Consider the following 23,045-nt stretch of genomic DNA (forward strand, 5'->3'; position numbering starts at 1 on the left):
TGCGAGGAGGTCGGCGAGTTGGGAGGGTGGTGCTGCGGGGAGGCTGGTGTTGCGAGGAGGTTGGCTGGCTGGAAGGGTGGTGCTGTGATGGGAGAAGAGAGGAGCTGAAGAGGGGAGAGAGAAGCCGGAGAGATGGGAGCTCGGCAAGGCACAGTTGGGATGGGAGGGATGAGAGAGATGAGGTGTATTGGGGGAGGGCTTTAGGGAATTTTTACAATGGGGCAAATGTGTAAAATCACTAATTAAGTGATTAGGGGTGTGCAAATAACAGCTCTCAATAAAAAATGTATGGTTTCGTTTATTTATTAATATATTTTAAGAATGAACAGAGAGGTTGAGATCCAACATTGGGTTGGTGGGTGGTTTGAGAGCAATGGAGTTGAAATTAGCAGCAGTTTTTGTAGGATGCGTGATGCATGATATCTTTGGGTTTTTTTGTTTGTTTTTGTTTTACTTTTTTCTCTTCTTTTTTCCTTTGAAATTTTGTGGGTTTTGGATGTAATTGGGAAAAAAAAATTATCAAAAACATTGTATTCATTATTGAGCAATAAAAAGAAAAAAAAAAGTTTGGATTGAGACTTAGGAACTTTAATAAATTCAGATTTTTCTGTCAAATTTTTCATTTTTAGATCTTAGTTTAACAAATTTCGATTTGGATATGTTGTTCAAGATATGAAATTTTGATCTGAGTTTGATGTTCTAGATCTGAAATTTCAACTTTGGTTTGTTGTTTTATATTTGAAATTTGATGGTCAACACATGGTCAAAAAATGGTCGACACATAATTCTACAGTCACTTTAGATCATGCTGTAGCCAGTTCATCATATTCATCATTTTCTACATTTTTTCATATTTTTGTTAATATCAATTTTTTGGTTGACAGAGTGTCGACATATATGTCAACCATGTGGCGACTCAGGGGTTGACAGAGTGTCGACATGTATATCAGGACCATTTTTGTCTGAAAATGGGCCAAAGAGCCATAAAAATAAAGATAGGAGGGAAGGGTTAAAAAAGATAGAGTTTTAAAAGAGGTTATTTAATGAAATTACCCTATTATAAATTGTCACAGTTCTGCAGACGGTATTGCTCATTTGGGTCAGTTTTTGGGCGTGGGCCTATCATGAGTTTGTTGGGCCTGCTGATTGCATTCTTCCGGCCCTTGCTGAGGTCAGGATTGTGATTGCTTAGGGCCAATTTGGGGTTGAAGTGTGGTGGGAAAAAGTTTATGTGAGGTAAAGCTGCTATGTGGTGGGAAAAACTGTTGTGAGGTAAAGTGGATGAATGTTTGGTAAACTGTGTTTTTAAAAGTGTTGTGAGTGGTAAAAGCAGCAATAGAGTGTTTGGTAAATTTTGATGTAGAAGTGTTGTGGCTATATATAATGACCAAAATGGACATGATTTTATATCGTTTCATAAGTAGAAATATTAGACATGATTTTATGACATATTAGAATTTAGAAATGGTATTTTTTTTGTTGGGAAAGAGAAAAAACTAACATTGATAAAAATATTAGACATAATTAAAAATATTAGATACTTGGGATTGAATATTAGATATTAGATATTACCCATTAAAAATATTAAATATTTGGGATTGAAAATTAATGAGGGGTAGGAGCTGTCATTTCATAAATTGGCTGAGGACAATTTTGGAAGTCAGGGGTGCTTTCCCACACAACAGCTTTGGAAAGCACCTCCCTAGCTGCTTCCTCCCAACCCCCAAAAATTGCTTTCCCCAACCCTTGTTTTTTTAAAAAGTTGCTTTTGGTTTTTTCACCAAATACCTCAAGTTGTATTGTGGTGGAAATAAGTTGTTTTTTTTCACCAAACCTCAACCCCAAACTGGCCCTTGGTATTAAACATTAATACAGAGTGATAAAAAATTACAATACATTTGTCACATAATAACATTAGCGTACATTAATTAGCGTTTGATAAGTCATATTTTTAAAGTGACGTGGGTATAAAAAATAGTGTTTGAGTGTTAAATTTTAAGATTGAAGTGATGTAGTTATATATAATGACAAAAATGACCTAAAAAGTATAGAAGTTTTAATCGAAGAGCACGATACTTTCATACTCAAAAAATCTCCAACTCCAAACCAGCTGACAAATTGAATTTCGTTTGTATGCGTTTAAGATTAAGTAGCAGATCACAAATTAACTATCAACTCAAAATAAAGTTCCATTTCTCAAAAAGTAAAAACCTTTACCACCCGGCTGCTACATAACATAGCATGGGCCATATGTTTTTAATGAGTACCACTGTTTCTTTGCTTTCATCCTCCAACAGCTAGCCCACCGACAATTGCTTCTGTTATTGTAATTTGTGTGGTACACATAATTGAACTAATCAAATAAGTGCTTTGAAACTTATTGCATGGTATATCAATCAAATTAACTGTTTACTATACACACATATAAAAGAATGCTAATTAAAAGTATAAAAAAAAAAAAAAGGAAAAAAAATTAATAATAACCTAGTTTTAATTTTTGTGAAATATTTTTGCCAAGAATAATACATAATACAATAATACATAATGTAAAGTTCAGAAATGTTATTAGAATTTCAATAAAAAGAAATGTTAATTATTAGAAGTCCCAAGGCTTATGCTGGACTCTGATGGAGGATGGATCAAATGTATCTGGCGTTGCGCATTAAAGACATACTATCAGCTCCTTATTATCAGAAAAGAAAAGGCATATTGTCCAAAAAAAAAAAAAAGCAAGTCTTGACTTATTAGTTCTTGAAGGCTATATATGTACTAATTAAATCCAATAACACTGGAAGTTTTTATGCATTAGTGGATTTCATTGTTCTTCTTTATTTGAAAAGGACCTCCATTCGTCTTCGATGAGTTGGATTCCTTCATAATAGAAGAGAGAGAGAGAGAGAGAGAGAGAGAGAGAGAGATAAAACCAAAAGGATTAACCGTGTGGGATCCTTTGAAACTACTTAAACTACTTCATTGAAATCCTATCGATCCTTTGAAAAGAAGAGAAAAATGGCTGGAGCTTTGGTTGGAGAGGCTCTGCTCACTGCTTCCTTTGCCAATAATCGAAGAGAAAAATTGCCTGACAAATTAAATACATGCATAGATGAAAAAAACCAAACATGAACACCAACAAGAGGAAGCTTCCTACCCCCACCATGCATATGCTTAACCGTGTGGGACCTACTGCATTACCAAGGCAATTGCTATATAATCAATTGTAATCTTATGTGTTTGATCGGCTATTTGAAAAATTGGTTAGAATACTACTTCATTGAAAACCAAGTTGAGCTATTATATTGCTCGGTCAGTGATGGCCAGCTGCAAGAGGTCTTGGTTTAAGTGTTAGTCAAACAAGAAAAGACTGAAAGTAATTAAAAATTAGGCCAATAAGCTTCCTAGAACAAGCACATAACCACATATAAAACATTTTTTAGTCATCTACAACTAACAGCCCAAGTCAGTGTACTTGATCGAGCTATATAATCCTAAAACACTTTCACAAACTCCCCCCTTCTGCTATTTGCAAAAGTTAGAGAATACTTCTTTGAAATCATTTGCAAATTAAGAAGACAAAATGGCTGGAGCTTTTGTTGGAGAGGCTCTGCTCACTGCTTCCATCCAGGTGTTGTGTGACAGGATTGCTTCACGCGACTTCATTGACTTATTTCAGAGGAAGAAGCTCGATGATTCACTCCTGAAGAAACTGAAGATCACACTGCTGTCCCTTTCTGTAGTGCTCAATGATGCAGAGGAGAAGCAAATTGTGAACCCTGCTGTTAGAGACTGGCTTGATGAGCTCAAACATGCTGTCTTAGATGCAGATGACTTACTGGATGAGATCAACACTGAAGCTTTGAGATGCAAGGTGGAAGCTGAATATGCTCAGACCCACAAATTCACCAAGGTGTTGAACTTCCTCTCTACTTCTCTTAATCCTGTTTATCAAAGCATGAATGCTAAGATAAGAGAGTTGTTTGAAAGATTAGAACTCCTTGCAAAACAGAAAGGTGTGCTTGGTCTGAGAGAAGTTGTTGGGGGGAAGGTTTCACAGAGAACTCCAACAACTTCCTTGGTTCATGAACCTTTTGTATATGGTAGGGATGGAGATAAAGAAAAGTTAGCAAAACTGTTGTTTTCAGATGATGCAAGCAGCAATGATGTATCTGTCATCACCATAGTCGGAATGGGCGGAGTTGGTAAGACAACCCTTGCTCGGTCCCTTTACAATGATGACAAAGTAAAAGAGCATTATACTCTTATAGCTTGGGCTTGTGTTTCAGAAGACTTTGATGTGGTTAGGGTAACTAAAACCCTTCTTCAGTCGGTCACTTCAAAAAATTTTGATAATATTATGGACTTGAATCTTCTTCAAGTTCAACTAAGAGAAGAAGTTAGGGCAAAGAAATTTTTATTTGTATTGGATGACCTTTGGAATGAGAATTATATTGATTTGAATTGCCTCCAGGCTCCTTTTGCTTTTGGGGCAAGAGGAAGCAAGGTCCTTGTAACAACACGGAACGAAAACGTTGCATCTACCATCAACAATGTTCCTATTCAGTACTTGAAACCGTTGTCGGATGAAGATTGTTGGTTGTTACTTGCAAAACATGCATTTGGAGATGAAGCCCCTAGTGCACATCCAAACTTGGAAGAAATTGGCAAGCAAATTGCAGGTAAGTGCAATGGTTTGCCTTTAGCTGCAGAAACACTTGGAGGTTTGCTACGTTCCAAGAAGAAAGATTTAGAGGAATGGAATAGCATATTAAATAGCAATATTTGGGAGCTACCGTACAATAAAAGTAATATTCTGCCCGCTCTAGGATTGAGCTACCATTATCTCCCGGCCCATTTAAAACAATGTTTTGTTTATTGTTCAATTTTTCCGAAAGACTATGAATTCAAGAAGGAAGACGTAGTTTTACTTTGGATGGCTGAAGGTTTAGTTCCACAAGATGAGAATGCGAGTAAGATGGAAGAGGTGGCTAAGAGATACTTTGATCAATTATTATCACGATCACTATTTCAAAATTATAGCAAATCAAGTTTCACAATGCATGATCTTATTAATGACATGGCTGTGTTCATGGCCAAGGGATTTTGTTACAGGTTAGAAGGGGGGGAATCTCATGAAGTTCCCAAAACAAGTCGTCATTTATCATATGTTCAAGAAGAATTTGATACCGCTTCAAAATTTGAGCCATTATACAGGCTTAAGTGTTTGCGGACCTTCTTACCCTTAAATTTGAGAACATATTGGCAAGAATATTATGTAAGCAAAAGGGTTTTACATGATTTGCTGCCAGCACTAAGATGTTTGCGAGTCTTATCTTTATCAAAATACAAAAATATCAGTGAATTACCTAATTCTATTGGTAATCTCATTCACTTGCGCTACTTGGATCTTTCCTTTACTGCAATCAAAAGGTTACCTGATATAGTGTGTTCTCTATGCAATTTACAGACAATACTATTGTCAAATTGTTCCTGTCTCAATGAATTGCCTAAAGATATGAGGAAATTAATTGATTTACGTCATCTTGATCTTCGTGGAACTAACATAAAAGAGATGCCATTGCAAATGGGTAGACTAAAATGTTTGAGAACATTGACTGTATTTGTTGTTGGAAAGTCAAGTGGGTCATGCCTTACAGAATTGAGGGAGTTACGGTATCTTCGGGGAAGCCTTTCTATTCTAAAGCTGCAAAATGTAGTTGATGCTATGGATTCCTCGCACGCCAATTTGAAGGAAAAGAATGATCTCAAGGAGTTGGTGTTGGAATGGGGTGAGGACACCAATGATCCCCAAAATGAGAGAGATGTACTTGAGAGGCTCCAGCCTCCCATAAATTTAGAGAAGTTGATCATCAGATTTTATGGTGGAACTTGCTTCCCAAATTGGTTGGGAGACTCTTCCTATTCTCAAATAGAATTCTTGTGTCTCAGTGAATGTAGTTATTGTTTGTCCTTGCCACCACTCGGGCAGCTACCCGCTCTCAAAGAGCTTTCTATAAGAGGAATGAAATTTCTTACGACTATCGGTGCTGAGTTCTATGGCAATGGGTCTTCTCTAATATTTCAGCCGTTTCAATCTCTGGAGAAGCTAGAGTTTGAGGAGATGCTTGAATGGGAGGAATGGCAGCCAAGTGGAGGTGAATATCCAGATTTTCCTCGTCTCCAGGAGCTGAATTTATATAATTGTCCGAAGCTGAGAGGAAACTTGCCTAATCATCTTCCTTGCTTGAAAACACTTTCAGTGGTGAAGTGTGTGGTTCTATACGAAAGGGCCACTACAACCCTTAACATGGACTACTTACAACAATATTCTTTTGAAGAATTGAGCTTGGCTGGATGCCCGCATCTGTTATCATTACTAGGTCAGAGAACAGAATTTATGCCCTTGCTTCGGAGATTTGAGATTGGAAATTTTGTTGATATAGAGTGCTTGCCCAAGCAACTGGTGCATAGCAGCAATTGTGTTGTACACTTGACTCTCAAGAATTGTCCAGCCCTGTTGTCGTTCCCTAGAGATGCTCTACCTACTACGTTGGAATATCTTCATATAGACAATTGTAGGAGATTAGAATTCCTTCCTTATGAGATGATGGCCGAATTGACATCGCTTCAGTCTTTGAGGATAAACGACAGCTGTGATTCACTGAGGTCCTTCCCGTTGGGCATTTTTCCCAAACTTAGCAGTCTTTATATCAGAGGTTGTGTGAATCTGGAATCCCTTTCCATTGAAGGAGTTGATGAAAATCTAAACTCCTTGCATATCTGGGAGTGTCCAAATCTGGTCTCTTTTCCCCACGGAGGATTGCCTACTCCCAACCTGAGTGACTTTTCAGTCAGTGGATGCAAGAATTTGAAGTCATTGCCCGAACGAATTCACACCCTCACCGCCCTTCAATATTTGTTCATATGGAATCTTCCAAATGTTGTGTCAATTGCAGAAGGGGGTTTGCCTCCCAACCTACGTGAATTTTTAGTATATGATTGTGACAGACTGAGGCCTTCAGCGGAGTGGGGTTTGCAAGGACTTGTCTCCCTTCAAAGACTCCAGATTCAAGGAACAGACCATCTGTTGGGGACGTTGCTCAAGGAACAGCTGCTCCCTACAACTCTCAACACTCTCTGGATCTGTGACCTAAGCCTGAAATCTTTGAACGGAAAGGGACTTCAACACCTCACTTCTCTTCAAAGCCTACAAATTCGTGGCTGTCCGAGTCTCGAATACCTGCCAGGAGAGGGTTTGCCGGCGTCTCTTTCTTTTCTGAGAATCTACGGATGTTCTTCAACTCTGAAAAAAAGATATTGTGAAAATAATAAGATAGGAGAAGATTGGGCCAAGATAGCTCGCATTCCTTTCATAGAGATAGATGAGGAAGTGATCATATGAGCTCTCACAAAAAGTTCTGGTTTTCATTTCACTCTCAACTCTAAAACCAGAGTCGGGTATGTACCTACCACCCCACCGCTTGTTTTTCATCTGTTAAATCAAAGCATAGGCTTATCCATACTTTAATATTGTTTTCTGAGCTTTTGGGCTTTACTTCTGCAGAGAGCTAGAGAACTCACTGTGGAACTGTAAAGATAATTGTTGGTCTTTGAATGGAGAGGATTGACCCAAGATTGGTCACATCCCCTGCATTGGCCCTTACAATTTATCTGATTTTCATTCAGGTACCTCTTCTATTTTTAATTCTGCTACTTAATTACTTTGATCTTTTGAATTCTTCGTTAATGGGATAGTTTACTCTACATAGATTGGACCAAGATAGTGGACTGTGAAAATAAGACGAGAGAAGATTGGGCCAAGATCATGCGCTTTCATTTCACCCTCAAGTCTCCAATCAATGTCGGGTATGTGAATTTAATCCAATATTGTGGAGCAAGGAGCTACTTTTTTCCCTTCAAAATACTCATATATTTTAAAAATATATTTCGCTGGATATTTTAAAACCAATGTATATCCCCTGTATATTGTTTGAAGACAGAATTTAACGCTTAGATCATATCATTCATTATTTCTTATCAATATTAGCATTATAATATTGGTAATTATTTTCGAGTCTTTTGTAAAACCTGTCACATGCATCTGCAGAAACTTCCATGGAAGCCAAATGAGTTTGAGATAAAAGAAATCTTAATCTAATTTTAATATATTTTTTTCAATAATATAATCACAAAACTTAAACAAAACAAAGTTGAAAAATTGAACTATGTTCTTGTGTTCTTGAGTTCTTGAGTTCTTGGCCCCCCAAAATCACCAAAGTGCTTAATTTAAGCTGGCAATCTGTATTTTGAATTTTTCCTAACCTGTATATAACAAGTTAATTTTTTATTTGTGGTTGCTGCTTTCATGTTCATTTAGCAGTTTGCTAATTTATCTCTCAACTTTTCTGTTGCTAATATTTGCTGTCAGATTAAGAAAAGGGGTCATTAAGTGTTGTTAACATACCCTAAGGTTTAACAAGAGGGCCAAAGTCATCCAATGAAACTTACTTGTAAGTCCTTTTGCAGTCTTATTATAATTTGAAGTTATTGGCTAATATATTTGAAAGAAATTGGGGTTTGTTTTCCTCATTTGGGTTTAATTTTAGCTTCACTAATATTAGTTATTTTCTTTTACTCTTCTTTAATCAGTCCTGGTGGATGGCTTACAGATATGTGCCAAGAGAGATGTGAAGTTAGGAAGAAGAAAGGTAATTAAGAAGGTACTTGGATTAGACTTTGTCTGATTTGCAGCATCCTCTTCTTCTAATTTTTTATTTTTTTGGGCTATAAGCATTCACATTTTTATGTTTGGTTAATAGCTTTTTCCTTTGAGTGATGCAGAGACCAGGAGGATTGAAGGCCATGGAGACCATGGAAAGCAACCCAGAGTGATTCGAATTTGAATTTTGCTGAAGCAAAAGACAGTTTTCTCTGTGATCTCTATGGAAGAAGATAATGGAGGGATTTGAATTTCTTTTAATAAATGATTTTAAGCAAAATATTAAAGTTCAGTTACAACCCCCTCTGATCAAGAGCCAATATGGAGGACAAGAGCTGAAAGAAACTTGCTGATACAGCATGGAAACGTTGCTCAGAAACAGCTGCTTCCTACCACTCTCAACTCTCTTGAAATCTCTACACTGAATCTGAAATCTTTAATGGAAAGGGACTTCAACATCTCACTTCTGTTCAAAAGCTAAATATTAGAAGGTGTGACCGTCATGATTTCCTGCCAGGAGTGGATTTTCCAGCATCTCAAAGGCTAGATATTGATGAGTGCCCGACTCTGGAATTCCTGCCAGGAGAGGGTTTTCCAGCATCTCTTTCTTTTCTTCCTTGAAGTAAATATACCTTGAAAATAAAACGGGAGAAGATTGGAACAAGATAGCTGGCATTCCTTGCATAAAGATAGATAAGGAAGTGATTATATGAGCTCTCACAAAAAGTTCCAATTGTCATTTCACTCTCAACTACCTAATCAGGATCAGGTACCCATATGAGCTTGTTTTTTATTTTTATTTTTTTTATCTGTTAAATGAGAGCTATATGGGAAATGGGTAGTGTAGTCCAATATGGTGGATTCAATGCAGCTACTTTTTCCAACAAAATACTTGTATATTTTCAAAATATATTTCGCTGCTTTTCCAAGAATTTACTTTCAAAGTATATTTTGTGTGTTCTTGTACAATCTTGGACTTGATACTGGGAATTAGGTTTAAGAAGCTGCAACAATTTCTTTTCAATAAAGCTATTCAATTATGTTTCTCCATATGTATGTAGAAATTAATATTATAACGCGTCTTACCGAATTTTTAATAGTGTGTCATGTCCAGGAAATGATTCTCCGTTTTTTGTACAGAGACAGGAGATTGCCATTGCTAACTGCAATCCAAAATATAACTTCAATAAAAACACTATTGCATCACAACTTAATTTTAAACCTCCAGTAGTAGAAGTAAACAGTGAAGGGCATCAGAGAGAGTGGTAAACCAAAATCAAAATACTCTGGTTTCTACTTGAGATACACTATTGTGAGGGAGAATAGTATTTTATTAGTCATTATGTCAATCGTCGTCAATGTTTCTTGCCTAATCATTATCACCTTCTGTGTTAAATACTAAAATTTAAATACAAAAAAATCTGAAAGCACCGAACAAAAATGTAAATACACAAATCATTCAGGGAAGCTTGAGAAGTTCACCTTTTCAAAAGTAGTTTCACCCATTCCTGTTTTATAGAGTTCATGCACCACAGCAGTCAAAAAGATTTTGCTCAGTTTTGGACAAGTTTTCATCACCTGGAAAGGAAAAGAAAAGGAAGAATCAACATTAATATATCTCTCAAGAAGGTAAAAAAAATTATTTTCCATCTTACAAATGCAAAATAATAAATAAAAGTAGTATTGAGTTAAATCTTATCTGTGCATAAATTCAAAAAAAAAAAAAAAAAAAAAAAAAGGAGAAAAAAAACTTAAAACCAGCACCAGTGATTCAGTTGTTAATGCTTTATGTTAATTTGCTCATGTAAGCCATTTATTCACAAGCTATGTTCTTTACAAGAGTGGCAGCTATATAAGATTTAGAAAACGCCAACTGGCCACCATTTTCATCTCTTTTGTAGGCACCATTAAAAATGTGCGGCCATCTTGATCTCATTTATCTCATGTTAAGATAGCAAATTATGCAGTAGTCACTGTTTTATTCAAGAGCTTTGGTTCCCTCTTCTAAGAAATAACTTCATTAAAATAAATGAATTAAGTTTCAACTTTCAACAACAGATAAAATAAGTATTTATTATCAACATAAGATATAATTTGACTCACTTGCCTCATCCTGGAACATTTCTTGTATGGCTGCTTCAACCTCTGCCATACCAACAACTGTTTCTCCTGCAAAGTGGATACATATATAAAATGACAAGAAATGAAGTTTCAGGAACAAAAAAAATAACACTTCTAACAAAGCAAGCACATATTTTTTAAGCTACATGAGATGTTGGTGTTTTCTCATACCAATGCAGCAACAGAGTACATATTTGAAATTTCAGGTTACAAGAAAGAAGAAAAGTTAATAATTCTAATTCTTTGGTTTAAAGAAGAGCTTCATTTTGGAAAGCAATGAGAAAGCTATTGAATTAACGTAACAGGTTGCATGTGTCAAATGAACCAGAGAAGGATTAGGTATCAAAATTTTAATATTTGTAGATGAGGAATAACAAGCACTTACTAGTTCTATCTGGTGATAAAACAAAAATTGGTGGAGACTCTCAGATAAAGGGTGCTTCTTTAAAAAGAAAAATGAAAAACAAAGCAAAACCACAGTAAAAAAAAAAAAAAAACAAGAGATGTTTTAGTATTTAAAGTAGATCTTCCATGAAACCTAGCTCTAATTATGGGACAGTTGATTTTTTTCCAATGAAAGGAAAAGTTAAATACGAGACCAAACTTGAACAAATTTACAATGCTTCAATATTTTAGACCATGATGTTAAAAACAATGAAATTGGACATCACAAAGAAGGGTCAATACTCTGATCAAGTCCCAATATGGGGATGGTGGAGGGGAGAGGCATAGCCAGAATTTCCTTGAGCAAGAGCTGGTATATTTCTAGAACAAAATAATTCAAACTTCAATGCCCCACTGAACATCTAATATGGGCCTTTTATCTAAAATGGACGCAAATCAAGACCGTACAAAGTAATTCAGATTTCTAACTCTTGCACATGAATAGTTTACATATCTTCCCAGTTCCCAGTTTCTAGTAATCAATGAAAGAAGCAGTTTTCAAGTAGAAAGATAATAATCACAATAAGTAGTTTTTACTACCCCAATATCAAGTGATGATCATGGAAGTTTAAATACATTATCTCATGTTTTGTTGATGTGGTCAGGTGAAATGGGAAACCACGATTTAGAACTTGATTTGGACAAAATGAAGGCAACCAGTCATAACAAATAGCTAAGAGAGTTCGAAGGTGTGAAGTATGATTAGAAGCAAAACATTCTCTTTTTTTTGTTGGTAAATAAATGAATACATTAACCAAGAGGACAACGAGGAAGAAAAAAAAAAACACACAAGCCAATACAGGCCATAAAACCAGCACAAAAGCCAGTCCACGTGAAAAAACCCAGTTAACAACAAGCCAAAGCCAAAAACAAACAACAAGACCCAAACTAAACCAAACAAGCAGGCATGCAAGCCTAAAAAAAATTACAACACACAAAGGAGCTAGACAGAGGACTAAGCTAAACAGCAAAGTGAACATTCCATTTTTGGGCAATTGCAAGACTGGTAGGAGAAGGCTTGGGACAATTGCTCTAAAAACTTACCAAACATGGTGATACAATTTAAACAGTCGTTTGAATCAAGTAATGATCATTCAAATCTAGTTTCCTAATTTAAAGGGGTTGTCCCCTCATTATTTCTTTACAGCATTTTGTGACGGAGTCCGTCTGGAAAATCAATTGTAGAAGTTTGTATACCTTGAGAAGCATTATTGGGAGCTGAGGTTAATTTCTTCAATTGATAATCCGTGATTTCTGCGGCACGCCTACATATCTCCAATGCACGTTGGGCATCTCCTGAAATAGCTGCTACCTGAATATGTGTTCAAATAATATCAAAGGCGTGCACAGTGCGAGCATCCACTATGGCCAACTAATAAACAGAGAAACAAAAGTTAAAATTCATGATGAAACAAATAAGATATAACTTACCTTTCTGGAAGCAAATTCTATAGCTTGTTTTTCAAATGCATTAATTCCTTTAAGGCGACTCGAAATGATTTCTTGAAGCTGCTGGTAAATTATAGGGGCCAAAGCGGAGCCTTTGGATTCCCATACGACTTGAAATACAAGGAAGCAACTTCTCTGGAAGATCCATGGTATTGGCTATGCCTGAATATATATATTTATCACAAAGAGGTTAATGTTGCAGTCATCAACGATCTCATTGTCGTCATCATTGTTTCTAGTAGAACCATTTTCCCTTTTCCTTTTCCCTTTTTTGGTATTCGAGAATCCCTTAATCTCAGAAAAGAAACATCATTGTGTGCTGAAAGAATGCAATCATCATTCAATAAGGAAGGAGACATATTGAAGAGAAAAGTATACCTATTACAACTAATTTTGAGTGTGGCTTAGTAGGCCAGTCAAGAATGTTGTATAGATCCTGAAACCAAGAAGGGACTACAAGTATGAGAACTATGTATACTTAACAAATATTCATAGTAAAACTTTGCATATTTTTATAAAACAAATGACTGGAATAGTTGTTAGCAAATACTCACATCACAAAATGCACAGGGTACCAACTGAGACAAATGGGTTACCGACTGGTTTCTAGTCACAAGAAGATCAAGTTCATCAATAAGAAGAATACAAGGCTTGTCATCTTCTTTGCCAATTTTCTTTCCATCAGAAAATCGCTCATTTAGCAAGTGAAGAGCCTTTTTCCAACCAACTCTGTACCCACTTAATGCTTTGTATATAACCTGTGCAAACACAAGGTGTATTACAGGGCTACAAAGGCATGCCATCATGATAAACATAGAGCATCAAATTTAAATGTAATTTTACCTGATAGATATTCTCTGGTGATGCCAACTATAGACCATTTATCTCCACAAAACAGTAGGGTCTTATACTTCCTGCATCAACTTCAGACCTTAGATTCCTCATTACTGTCAATACACTCATTGTCTGCAGTTATACAAAGATAATGGAAGGAATAAGTAAATTTCAGTTCATGCATGAAAAGTACATAAATGAAATCTATAGGCTATCTGAATTAACACAGCTATCTGTTAATAAAAAAAATAAACAGATTGTACCTTGCCAGTTCCAGGAACGCCATGAATGTACAGACAATGTCCCAGACATTTATCATCAGAGATGGCACCTTTGATAAATGCAGTTATCTCCAACATTTCTCTACATAAAAGCAGGTCTACGTGATTAAAATGTTAAAATAATGCACATCAAAGAAAACTTTTAATGGACTGATTCTAACATACTTATCCCTGCAAGGTAAAGACTTTGGCAGTGATGACAACAGAAGTGTTGCCTTTGCTCTCTCAAGAGCAGTCTGTTTGTGGCATCTTACATGCTCTGGGATTTTCTTCATTCCTTCTTTTGAAGTCCCAAAAACCGACCCTTCTGTGAATTCTGTACATACATAATTGACTACTTTAATTTTGGGCAGAAAACAAACTAAAGCCACAAATATGAGATAGAAAGTAGTGGCCATACTGCAACCAACTCATGAGTTTGAGATGGTTTAGCTAGTAATTTTTGAGACTCTCCTCTTCATAGTCCATGTCTTCTTCTGCATCAAAGTCTGCGTCTCTGAAAAGTTTCCAGTTTTCATCACTTCCAGCTTCATCATCATCCTACCAAATGGTTAAAAACCCATAGATTTCAACTGAATTTTCACTCCATTTGGAATTTTGCAGAATTTCAAATACTGATTCTGATTTCATGAAATGCTTACCTCTTCACCATCATCAATTTCAGCGAGACACTTGAAACTGTGCCAATTTATAAAACTCATTCAACTCCATTAAACTAAGAATTAATCCTATTTCTTCAGATTTGGCTATATCACATGAACAATGATACATATTTTTGTCAATTTCTTTCTGCTTCTTTTTTTTACCCTTATGCTAAACATATCACATGAATTCTTATTTTCTTAGTTGCTCTTTTTAATAATTCTAAGAATTGATTAGGAACAGAAATTCACATTCACATATACATCATTACTAACAGAAACAAAATAAAGAATTGAATACAAAAGGTATGATGTCACCATTTCTTGCATGTGATTCTGAGAAAATTATTCTTGCATGCAGGACAATCTCTGTGTCCCATAATTGACAAATTTATTCAAACAGAAAAAGAACCTTTCTTTGAAATGAAACAATCATAGTTATAATCATTTCTTTGATAAGTAAATGAACAATTAAGATATATCATCTATCACCTCAATGTCAGAAAAATCATTTGTGCGATAAATCTCTCTCCTCAAATTATGTGGTTGTCTTCCGGCCGCAGTCTCTTCGGGAATTATATACCAACGTACCCGACACCAATGGCTACCATCCACTTCTTTCCATATACTGCACACCACCAAAAAACAAAAATTAACAAAATCCAAATGCATTATAAACAAAACAACAAAAGCACACATCATTTCAAAATTAAGTCAAAATAAACATCCACCTTTCGATGCGGGCAGCCCATAAATCACTGGAGAGAAGTTTCTCCCTCAAGGTTCTAACCCGTTTCTTCCCATGTGGAGGTGTTGGAAGCTGGACCTCTTTACCCAATTTGTGAGCCTGGCAAAACCCGCAAATCCAATCTCCTTGAGGAACCTCTTTCAAAGGAGGTTTCAAGCATTTCAAATGAAAGTTTCATTATGAAACCCACCTAAACAATCATCACACTCAACCATCACAGCTTTCCCAGACTTAAAAAACACCCTGCATTCCTCCACTTCAACCACTTCATCATCAGAGCTTACAAGCTGTAGACCGTGTAACCACCACCGTCTTCTCGCGGCCCCTCTTCCTCTTCTTTGTCTCCGATTGCTCCGGTGACACGGGAGAGAATGCAAGTTCAACCTGGGTCAAATTTTCCTCCTCTTTATGCTTCTTCGACTTCTCACCCTTGTCAGCAGATTTTGGGGATTTCGCAATTTCCCCCATTTTTTGTTGAATTTGATAACGTGTTTTTCATCTTGGTAAACATTGTAGAAAAAGCAGAGTTATATAGGAGGAAACGACATTAACTAAGAACCATCCTAACTGGCTAAGAACCAATAGACAATGTACAAAGTCCATCACCACTAATCTCTCCTAACTATAAGCCTTAAATTTAGGCCTTGGAATTAATTACAAAAGAACAGAGCTGTAGCCTTAAATTAAGGAACCACAGCTAACAGGAAGAGTATGAAGGTGGTTAATCACAACCCTACCCCTAAGCTAGCTAAGGTGGTGATAACAACCTATATACGTTTCTTCAAATACTCCCCCTCAAGCTGGATCAAGGATATTCATGAGATCAACCTCAAGCTTGATTACCTTGGATTGAACTTGATGTCGAACAAAATGACAATCAACCTCAATATGCTTTGTTCGTTCGTGGAACACAGGATTAGCAGCAATGTGCATGGCAGCCTGATTATCACAATGCAGATGTATGGGCTCGTTGCATTCAACACCTATGACACCTCAGAAGATGAGTTGAAAAAAACAATGGAAAAAATTAATGCTTTAATAGTAGACATTTTAAAGAAGAAGCCTTGTTCAGCATCTGAGTGTAAAAATGAAAATCTAGAGAATATGGATCCAGGTTTGTTTGAAAATTCTCCCCTATTTACAGTGATTGAAACAAAATCCCGGGTTCTTTCGTCATTTTATTAATGATTCTGATATCTGATCCTGTTTAATGCAGATGGTTTGACCTATTTTGAAGGTCTTATGGAGGAACCATCTCTTTCATCCAGTTTAGATATTCTAGAAAAAGATTATGATGATGCAATTCGGAATAAGGGTGAACTGGATGAGAGAGTGTTTATCAACGAGGAGGACAGCTTACTTGGTTCAGGTAGCTTGTCCGGAGGATCCATGAATTTATCTGGTGTGAAGGTATGCTTTTAAAATTGCACTATTCAGGAACATACATGTGGCATTTTAAATGTTTTTTTTTTCCATTGCTTCTGTTTCGTGTAGAGGGAATTTGTTGATAGTTTCATTTATTCTATTATGTTAGAGGAAGTTTGATTCAATAGCCTCCCCAACAAAGACAATTACAAGTCCACTCTCTCCCCATCGCTCTCCTGCATCTCATGTTAACGGTGGTGCTAACTCAAAGATCGCGGCTACACCTGTAAGCACTGCAATGACAACTGCAAAGTGGCTTCGGACCTTTATTTCTCCACTTCCGTCGAAACCCTCAGCCGAGCTGGAGGTCTTTCTGGCATCATGTGATAGGGATGTTACTAATGATGTGATACGTAGGGCACAAATAATATTGGAGGCCATATTTCCAAGTAGTGCCTTGGGAGAGCGATGTGTAACTGGTAGCCTGCAAGGTGCTAACCTCATGGACAACATCTGGGCCAAACAACGAAGATTGGAAGCACTCAAGCTTTATTATAGAGTTTTGGAGGCAATGTGTAGGGCAGAGGCTCAAATACTGCATGCAACTAATTTGACCTCTTTATTAACTAATGAGAGGTTCCATAGATGCATGCTAGCCTGCTCTGCTGAGTTAGTCCTGGCAACACATAAGACCGTCACAATGTTGTTTCCTGCAGTATTGGAAAGGACAGGTATTACAGCTTTTGATCTTAGCAAGGTGATAGAGAGCTTCATTAGACATGAGGAATCTCTCCCAAGAGAGTTGAGACGACATCTGAACTCATTGGAAGAACGACTTTTGGAGAACGACTCCTGGCCTCAGGTAACCTGAAATCAAAGCTGCCACCACCTCCTTTACAGTCTGCATTTGCCAGGTATCAGTCTCAAGTCCCAGAAAGTTGTAAATCTAATTTCTTTGTAGCAACTTGCTGCTTCATCTGTTCTCTTTAATGGCATTATACATCTGACATTCATAAGTGCAGGTAACCTGAAGCTAACAACTGCAATGATGGTATGCTTTTGTTAAAACTCATGTGTAACTGCTACATTGTATTTCTGGTTTGTTTTGAAAAATTCATTTGTATAATTCCCTAATAACATCTTGTTTTACTGGCCAATTAGCTCAATGTCCTGGATCACCTAATGTATCCACTTTCCCAAGTCTCCCTGATATGTCTCCAAAGAAAGTATCTGCAGCACACAATGTTTATGTCTCTCCATTGCGATCATCTAAGGTACTAGTTTAGTTTAGTTTTTTTGAGTCATCGCTATTCCATTTTTTTTTTTCATTGTTCACAAATATGTTGATTCGTATATATGACTTGCCTCTTAGAATAAAAGAAGTCATCTTTTATGCTTAATGTAAAGTTATAATAATATAGATTCAATATATGCTCTAATCATCAGCTTATTTTCTCCACTGTCTCATTTTTACAATAATAACCATTTCCCTTCTCACATTTTGACACAAATAAGATCTCTATGTATTTATGTGTTGGAACTGAATGCTTACTTTATCTTGCTATGGGCTTTTGTGAAGCTCAGTGACATGTTAGCCAATTGTTTTACACAGGCAAATATGTGATGTTAACCAAACAGACTTAGACATGTATTTCCGTTGGCTATAATTTTCAAGTTCTTTTCTTGATATGATCAATGATAATGTAGTAACTATAAGATCCTCTCAATGCATTGGCATTACATTTGATTACTTTCTGTTAAGAACTTCATTGTTGACTATGAAGTTTTATACTGTGAATCTAATTTTGAACCGTCTGCAGATGGATGCTTTAATCTCACATAGCTCAAAAAGCTATTATGCTTGTGTTGGAGAGAGTACTCATGCATATCAGAGCCCTTCAAAAGATCTCACTGCCATCAACAACCGCTTGAATGGGTATGCTTTTTGTTTATCCATGATATTAACCAAGGTATTTTGTGCCAATTAATGATTTCCTCTGATGCGTTGTTTTCTTTTTCAGTACCCGAAAGCTCAGAGGCACACTCAACTTCGACAACGTTGATGTAGGCTTGGTTAGTGATTCTATGGTGGCCAATAGCCTGTACCTTCAAAATGGGAGTTGTGCATCCTCATCAGGTGCACCATTGAAAACTGAGCAACCTGACTCATAATCCAACGGCAAACAGCTGTATAGTTTTCCTCTGTGTAAATCTAGTTTTTTGATTTTTCATATTTCTTCTACACTTTATGTTTATGACACGGGGTACTGAATGAGCGGCGAGTTATTGTAGAATGGCCACCACAGAGCCCCTTTCCCATGTCCTGATGTATGTTAGAGGTAGCAGAATGCTGATTCAATAAAAATTTTGTTTTTCCCTTTCTTGGGTTTCTGTAGTCAGTAATTGTATGGTCATCCTTCTGCTTTGCAAATTTGAATGTTTTACGTAGGAAAGCATTTGAATGCAAGATCTACTACTTTACACAACCTTTAGCATGATAGATACCACCATTAATAATATCCATGGCAGCACATATTCCCTCAACAAGAAACACTCGATTTTAAATTAGTCAGTCTGAATAGGAAAGCATTAATAAGAAGATTAGTTAAAAATAAAATATGAATATAAATTTTGTGGCAATAATAAATCTAACTTTTGAAGATGACTGACCAAAAGACAAACAAATACCTACTTGTCTAGCTTCTTTTCTTACCTTTACTATTAAAAGACTTGGATTATCTGCACAAAGAAAAAAGACTTAAATAATGGGATCAATCAAGAAGAATAGAGCAAATAACCAAGGATTTAATCCAAATGACAAACCTAAGAATAATAATCATGAAATCAAACGGAAATTGAAAGACAATTGCAGAGAATTAAAATTTACATCAAGGAGGACAAAAATAAATCAGTAGTCAGAGAACTTGTTTTGATATATATGAAGAGAACTGGTTTTTAGCAAAGAAGAAATGAGAAACAGAAAGACATCGAGTCTAAATATTCGCTTGAGAGTTTGTGTTGTCATTTCCTTCTTTTCTGATGGAGGCTCTCTTATTTATAGAGTCAAATCTCTTTTGGTGATTAAGCCGTTTCCCAATTGCATCACATCTCTAAAGATATTTATCTTAATTTTAATGATAATTGTATGATTAATATTTAATTAAAATCTCTAAATATATCGATAATATCACTCTAATTGGTTTGTTGATAATATCACTTAAATCTTGATTTGATCTTTAAAATCTCTAAATATATCGATAATATCACTCTAATTGGTTTGTTGATAATATCACTTAAATCTTGATTTTCTTGATATATCTTAAAAGATCTATCAAATTTTCATTTAATGACCTAAAATTACCTTAAACCTAAGGTGTAAAAAATAGGGATTTGGATCCTCTCTTAAGCTTGCTAATCTCCTAACCTGACTAACCTTTTAATTATAAAGTGACATGTGTTTCTTGTAACATCATATGATTTACACTTATTTAAAACTATAATTTTAAATAAAAAATTAAATTTAAGCCACATGTGTAATTAAAGGTTTTGTTGAACACTCTCTCTTCTCCTAAAATCTCTCACCTCCTCTCTGGTGCTCAGAGTCTTTTTTTTTTTTTTTTTTTTTTTTTTTTTTTTTTTTTTTTTTTTTTCGTTCCCATTTCAATTGGGATTGTAACCAATTGAAAATAATTTTTATCTATTTTGCTTCTCCCTGCTTTGGTTCTTTTTTTTTTTTTTTGAATTGTAAGACATGGATGAATTTATGAAAAACAAACAAGATGGAGGAATAAAAACTCCATCTTTGCAAATAGAAGAACATTCAAGAGATTGACTCCATAGATTAATGTATAGCAGTGAAAAACAGTCTCATTCGACGCCGTTTGGGAAATCAAGAAAGGATGATGCTCTACACTCAGTTTTCAACCATAAAGATACTTTAACCAAACACATTGTCGCTTTTGTTCCTAAAATCTTTGCATTCATCTGCTCCATATGCGTATGTAAATAGCTCAAAGTAAAATGATATTTACATGAAATCTATATATATCCTATATGAAACCTAGTGCCTTGTGCGTTGGAGGATGTTATTAATTTTCATTTTTCAGTTTCATATGAAGACTGTGTACAGAGAGAGAAGGGGGGAGAGATTTTACGGGAAGAGAGACCAACAAAACTTTTAATTACACACTTTTCTTATATTTAAATGTTTATTTAAAATTATAATTCTAAATAAGTGTGAACCATACAAGAGACCTATGTCACTCTATAATTAAAAAGTCAATTAGGTTAGAAGATTAGAAAACTTGGGAGAGGATCCAGATAGTCATTAGGTGCAAATTATGGCTCAAACAAAATGGCCAACAACACTGCCAATGTCTCCACCATCATCAACTTCACCATTATCGTCATTGTCAACGCTAACGTTACAATTGTTCTATTTGTCATATTCATTATATAATACAATTATATGTAGCTCGTCAAATGTGGCTTGTATGTTTGAGGGAAAGAAATAAAAGGATTTATCCATTAGTTATTGAAATCGTTAGTACATGTACTATATTCCAATGACATTGGCCTAGGTTGAGGAACATGAAGACATTTTTTTTGGGCCAAAAAGACACTAATGATCCCTATAGTTTGACCGAATTTACAATTTCATTCCCATAATTTATTTTTTGTTATTTTCGTCCTTATAGTTTCATTATGTTAAGGCCCCGTTTGGGATTGCGGTGGAGGACCCAAAAACTGCTGTAGATGACAATTCTCAATTACGTACAACAGTTTTGGTGTTTGATAAAAAAATAAAAAACTGTTTTTTCCCACAGCAAAAACAGAAAACATGTTTCTAAGTGCTTTTGAAATCTGCAGTGACTCACAGCAACAATGAATATTTTTTTTTTACCCATAATACCCTCATTGATTTCTATAATTTTTATTTGTTTATTTTAAATTAAAAAATATGTCTATTGTTAGTTATATTTTATATTGTGATAATTAATTATGATATTTTATTTATACGATTAAAATTATAATATACTTAAAAAAATAATAGGCATACTTATTTAATAATGTTGTTCTTAGAAAAATTAATGCTAATAAAAATTTGTAGCCAAAAATTTCAAAAACAAGTAAAAAAAACATTTTATTTTTACCAAACAAATAAGTGAAATGCACTTTCAGCATTATATCCATTTTAGTAATTATACACAGTCACAACATTTTTATATTAACATTTACCAAACACTTTGATACTGTTTTTAGCACTCACAGCACTTTTGAAAACATAGTTTACCAAACACTCAACTGCTTTATTTTACAGCTGACTTTACTTCACAGCAATACTAAACTGGCCCTTAGTCCAAATTATCAACTGAGTTTATATTAGTTTATTTTTGTGGTAATATAATGAAATTATGAGGACAAAATGATAACATAATGAAACTGCAAATACAAAACTGACAACAAAAGTGAACGGAAATGAACTTGATCAATTCATAGTTTGGATTAAAAGTGATAAAGGAATGAAGCTATAAGGACGGAAGTGACAAAAGAAAAACTATGGAGATGAAAGAGTAAGTCGGGGAAACTTAGGGTGTGTTAATTTGGTAATGCTGTGAAAATAATTAGTTGTGAAGTATAACTAGTTGTGAAACAAAACAGTTTAGTGTTTGGTAAATTGTGTTTTTCAAAAGTGCTGTGAAGCAAAGCAATAGTATTTAGTAAATTTTTATATAAAAGTGATGTGGATGTTTATAATGACTAAAATGTTCATGTTGTAGTTGAAAATGCTTTTTACTCATTTGGTAAAAAAAAGTGCTTTTCACTTGTTTTTTTTGTTTTTTGTTTTTTTTACAAATTAATATTAACATTCATTTTGCAAAAGAGAAAAAGTCAATAAAGATGTATGCCTATTATTATTTTTTAAATATCACGAAGGTCCATTTTGCCTCATTAATTTGAAGGTCCATTTCATTATTAATTGATTCCATCCTAACCCCTTCATATGCACCATGTCTATATGTGAGCCATACCACGACATCTTTTTCAATTTAAAATATTATATATGAAAACATAACTATATAATATTATCTGACCAAAGTCTAAATGGATGCACGAATTAAACTTGTAGCAATGTTATTTCTCAGTTGCTCCATCTCTTGTGCTCCCGAACCTTGGGTAATATGATAATCCTCAATTTGATCTGCCTCCTCACTTAGGATATCATTTGGGCCATCCTCACTTTCATTAAAATGTATATCACGGTCGGCATGTCTTCATATGTAGTTATGAAGTGCCATAGTTGCAATGACAATTTCAACAGTACCAAGTTTGGGATTCCACCAAACTTCCCTGTTAATTCTTTCCAATATTTCCATTGTTCTTTAAATACATCCCACTTATTTTTCAATTGCAATTTAGATAATTCTTGCCCAGTCTCTTTAGCAAAG

The 23,045-nt window shown here is 35.3% G+C and overlaps 1 protein-coding gene, 1 long non-coding RNA gene and 2 pseudogenes across 2 annotated transcripts; 3 read left to right on the plus strand and 1 right to left on the minus strand.

Moving 5' to 3' along the window:
• Positions 1-3,278: 3,278 nt before the first annotated feature.
• LOC147291737 (putative disease resistance RPP13-like protein 1 pseudogene) lies at positions 3,279-7,396 on the plus strand (annotated as a pseudogene).
• Positions 7,397-7,555: 159 nt separating this feature from the next.
• On the plus strand, positions 7,556-9,302 carry LOC147291738 (uncharacterized). The gene is made up of 5 exons (XR_015121293.1): positions 7,556-7,680; positions 7,764-7,860; positions 8,423-8,504; positions 8,644-8,702; positions 8,836-9,302. It is a non-coding gene; the product is annotated as an uncharacterized LOC147291738 (long non-coding RNA).
• Positions 9,303-9,795: 493 nt separating this feature from the next.
• Positions 9,796-15,699, minus strand: LOC147291739 (origin of replication complex subunit 1B-like; annotated as a pseudogene).
• Positions 15,700-16,101: 402 nt separating this feature from the next.
• LOC147291740 (retinoblastoma-related protein-like) lies at positions 16,102-18,979 on the plus strand. Its single transcript, XM_086236014.1, has 7 exons — positions 16,102-16,345; positions 16,448-16,641; positions 16,766-17,458; positions 17,623-17,647; positions 17,758-17,870; positions 18,417-18,532; positions 18,618-18,979. The coding sequence occupies exons 1-7, from the start codon at positions 16,102-16,104 to the stop codon at positions 18,766-18,768; spliced, it is 1,536 nt and encodes a 511-aa protein (XP_086092140.1). The 3' UTR covers positions 18,769-18,979.
• Positions 18,980-23,045: the final 4,066 nt, after the last annotated feature.

Source organism: Dryas octopetala, chromosome 3 (genome assembly GCF_963921425.1).
Source record: "Dryas octopetala chromosome 3, drDryOcto1.1, whole genome shotgun sequence".
Taxonomy (NCBI): domain Eukaryota; kingdom Viridiplantae; phylum Streptophyta; class Magnoliopsida; order Rosales; family Rosaceae; genus Dryas; species Dryas octopetala.

Excerpts from the sequence above, each read along its gene's own strand:
- LOC147291740 (XM_086236014.1), top strand. The coding sequence starts at position 16,102 with ATGACAATCAACCTCAATATGCTTTGTTCGTTCGTGGAACACAGGATT. Across the intron at positions 17,459-17,622 it reads AGAACGACTCCTGGCCTCAG|CCTGAAGCTAACAACTGCAA; the intron begins GTAACCTGAAAT and ends AAGTGCAGGTAA. Across the intron at positions 18,533-18,617 it reads ATCAACAACCGCTTGAATGG|TACCCGAAAGCTCAGAGGCA; the intron begins GTATGCTTTTTG and ends TTTCTTTTTCAG.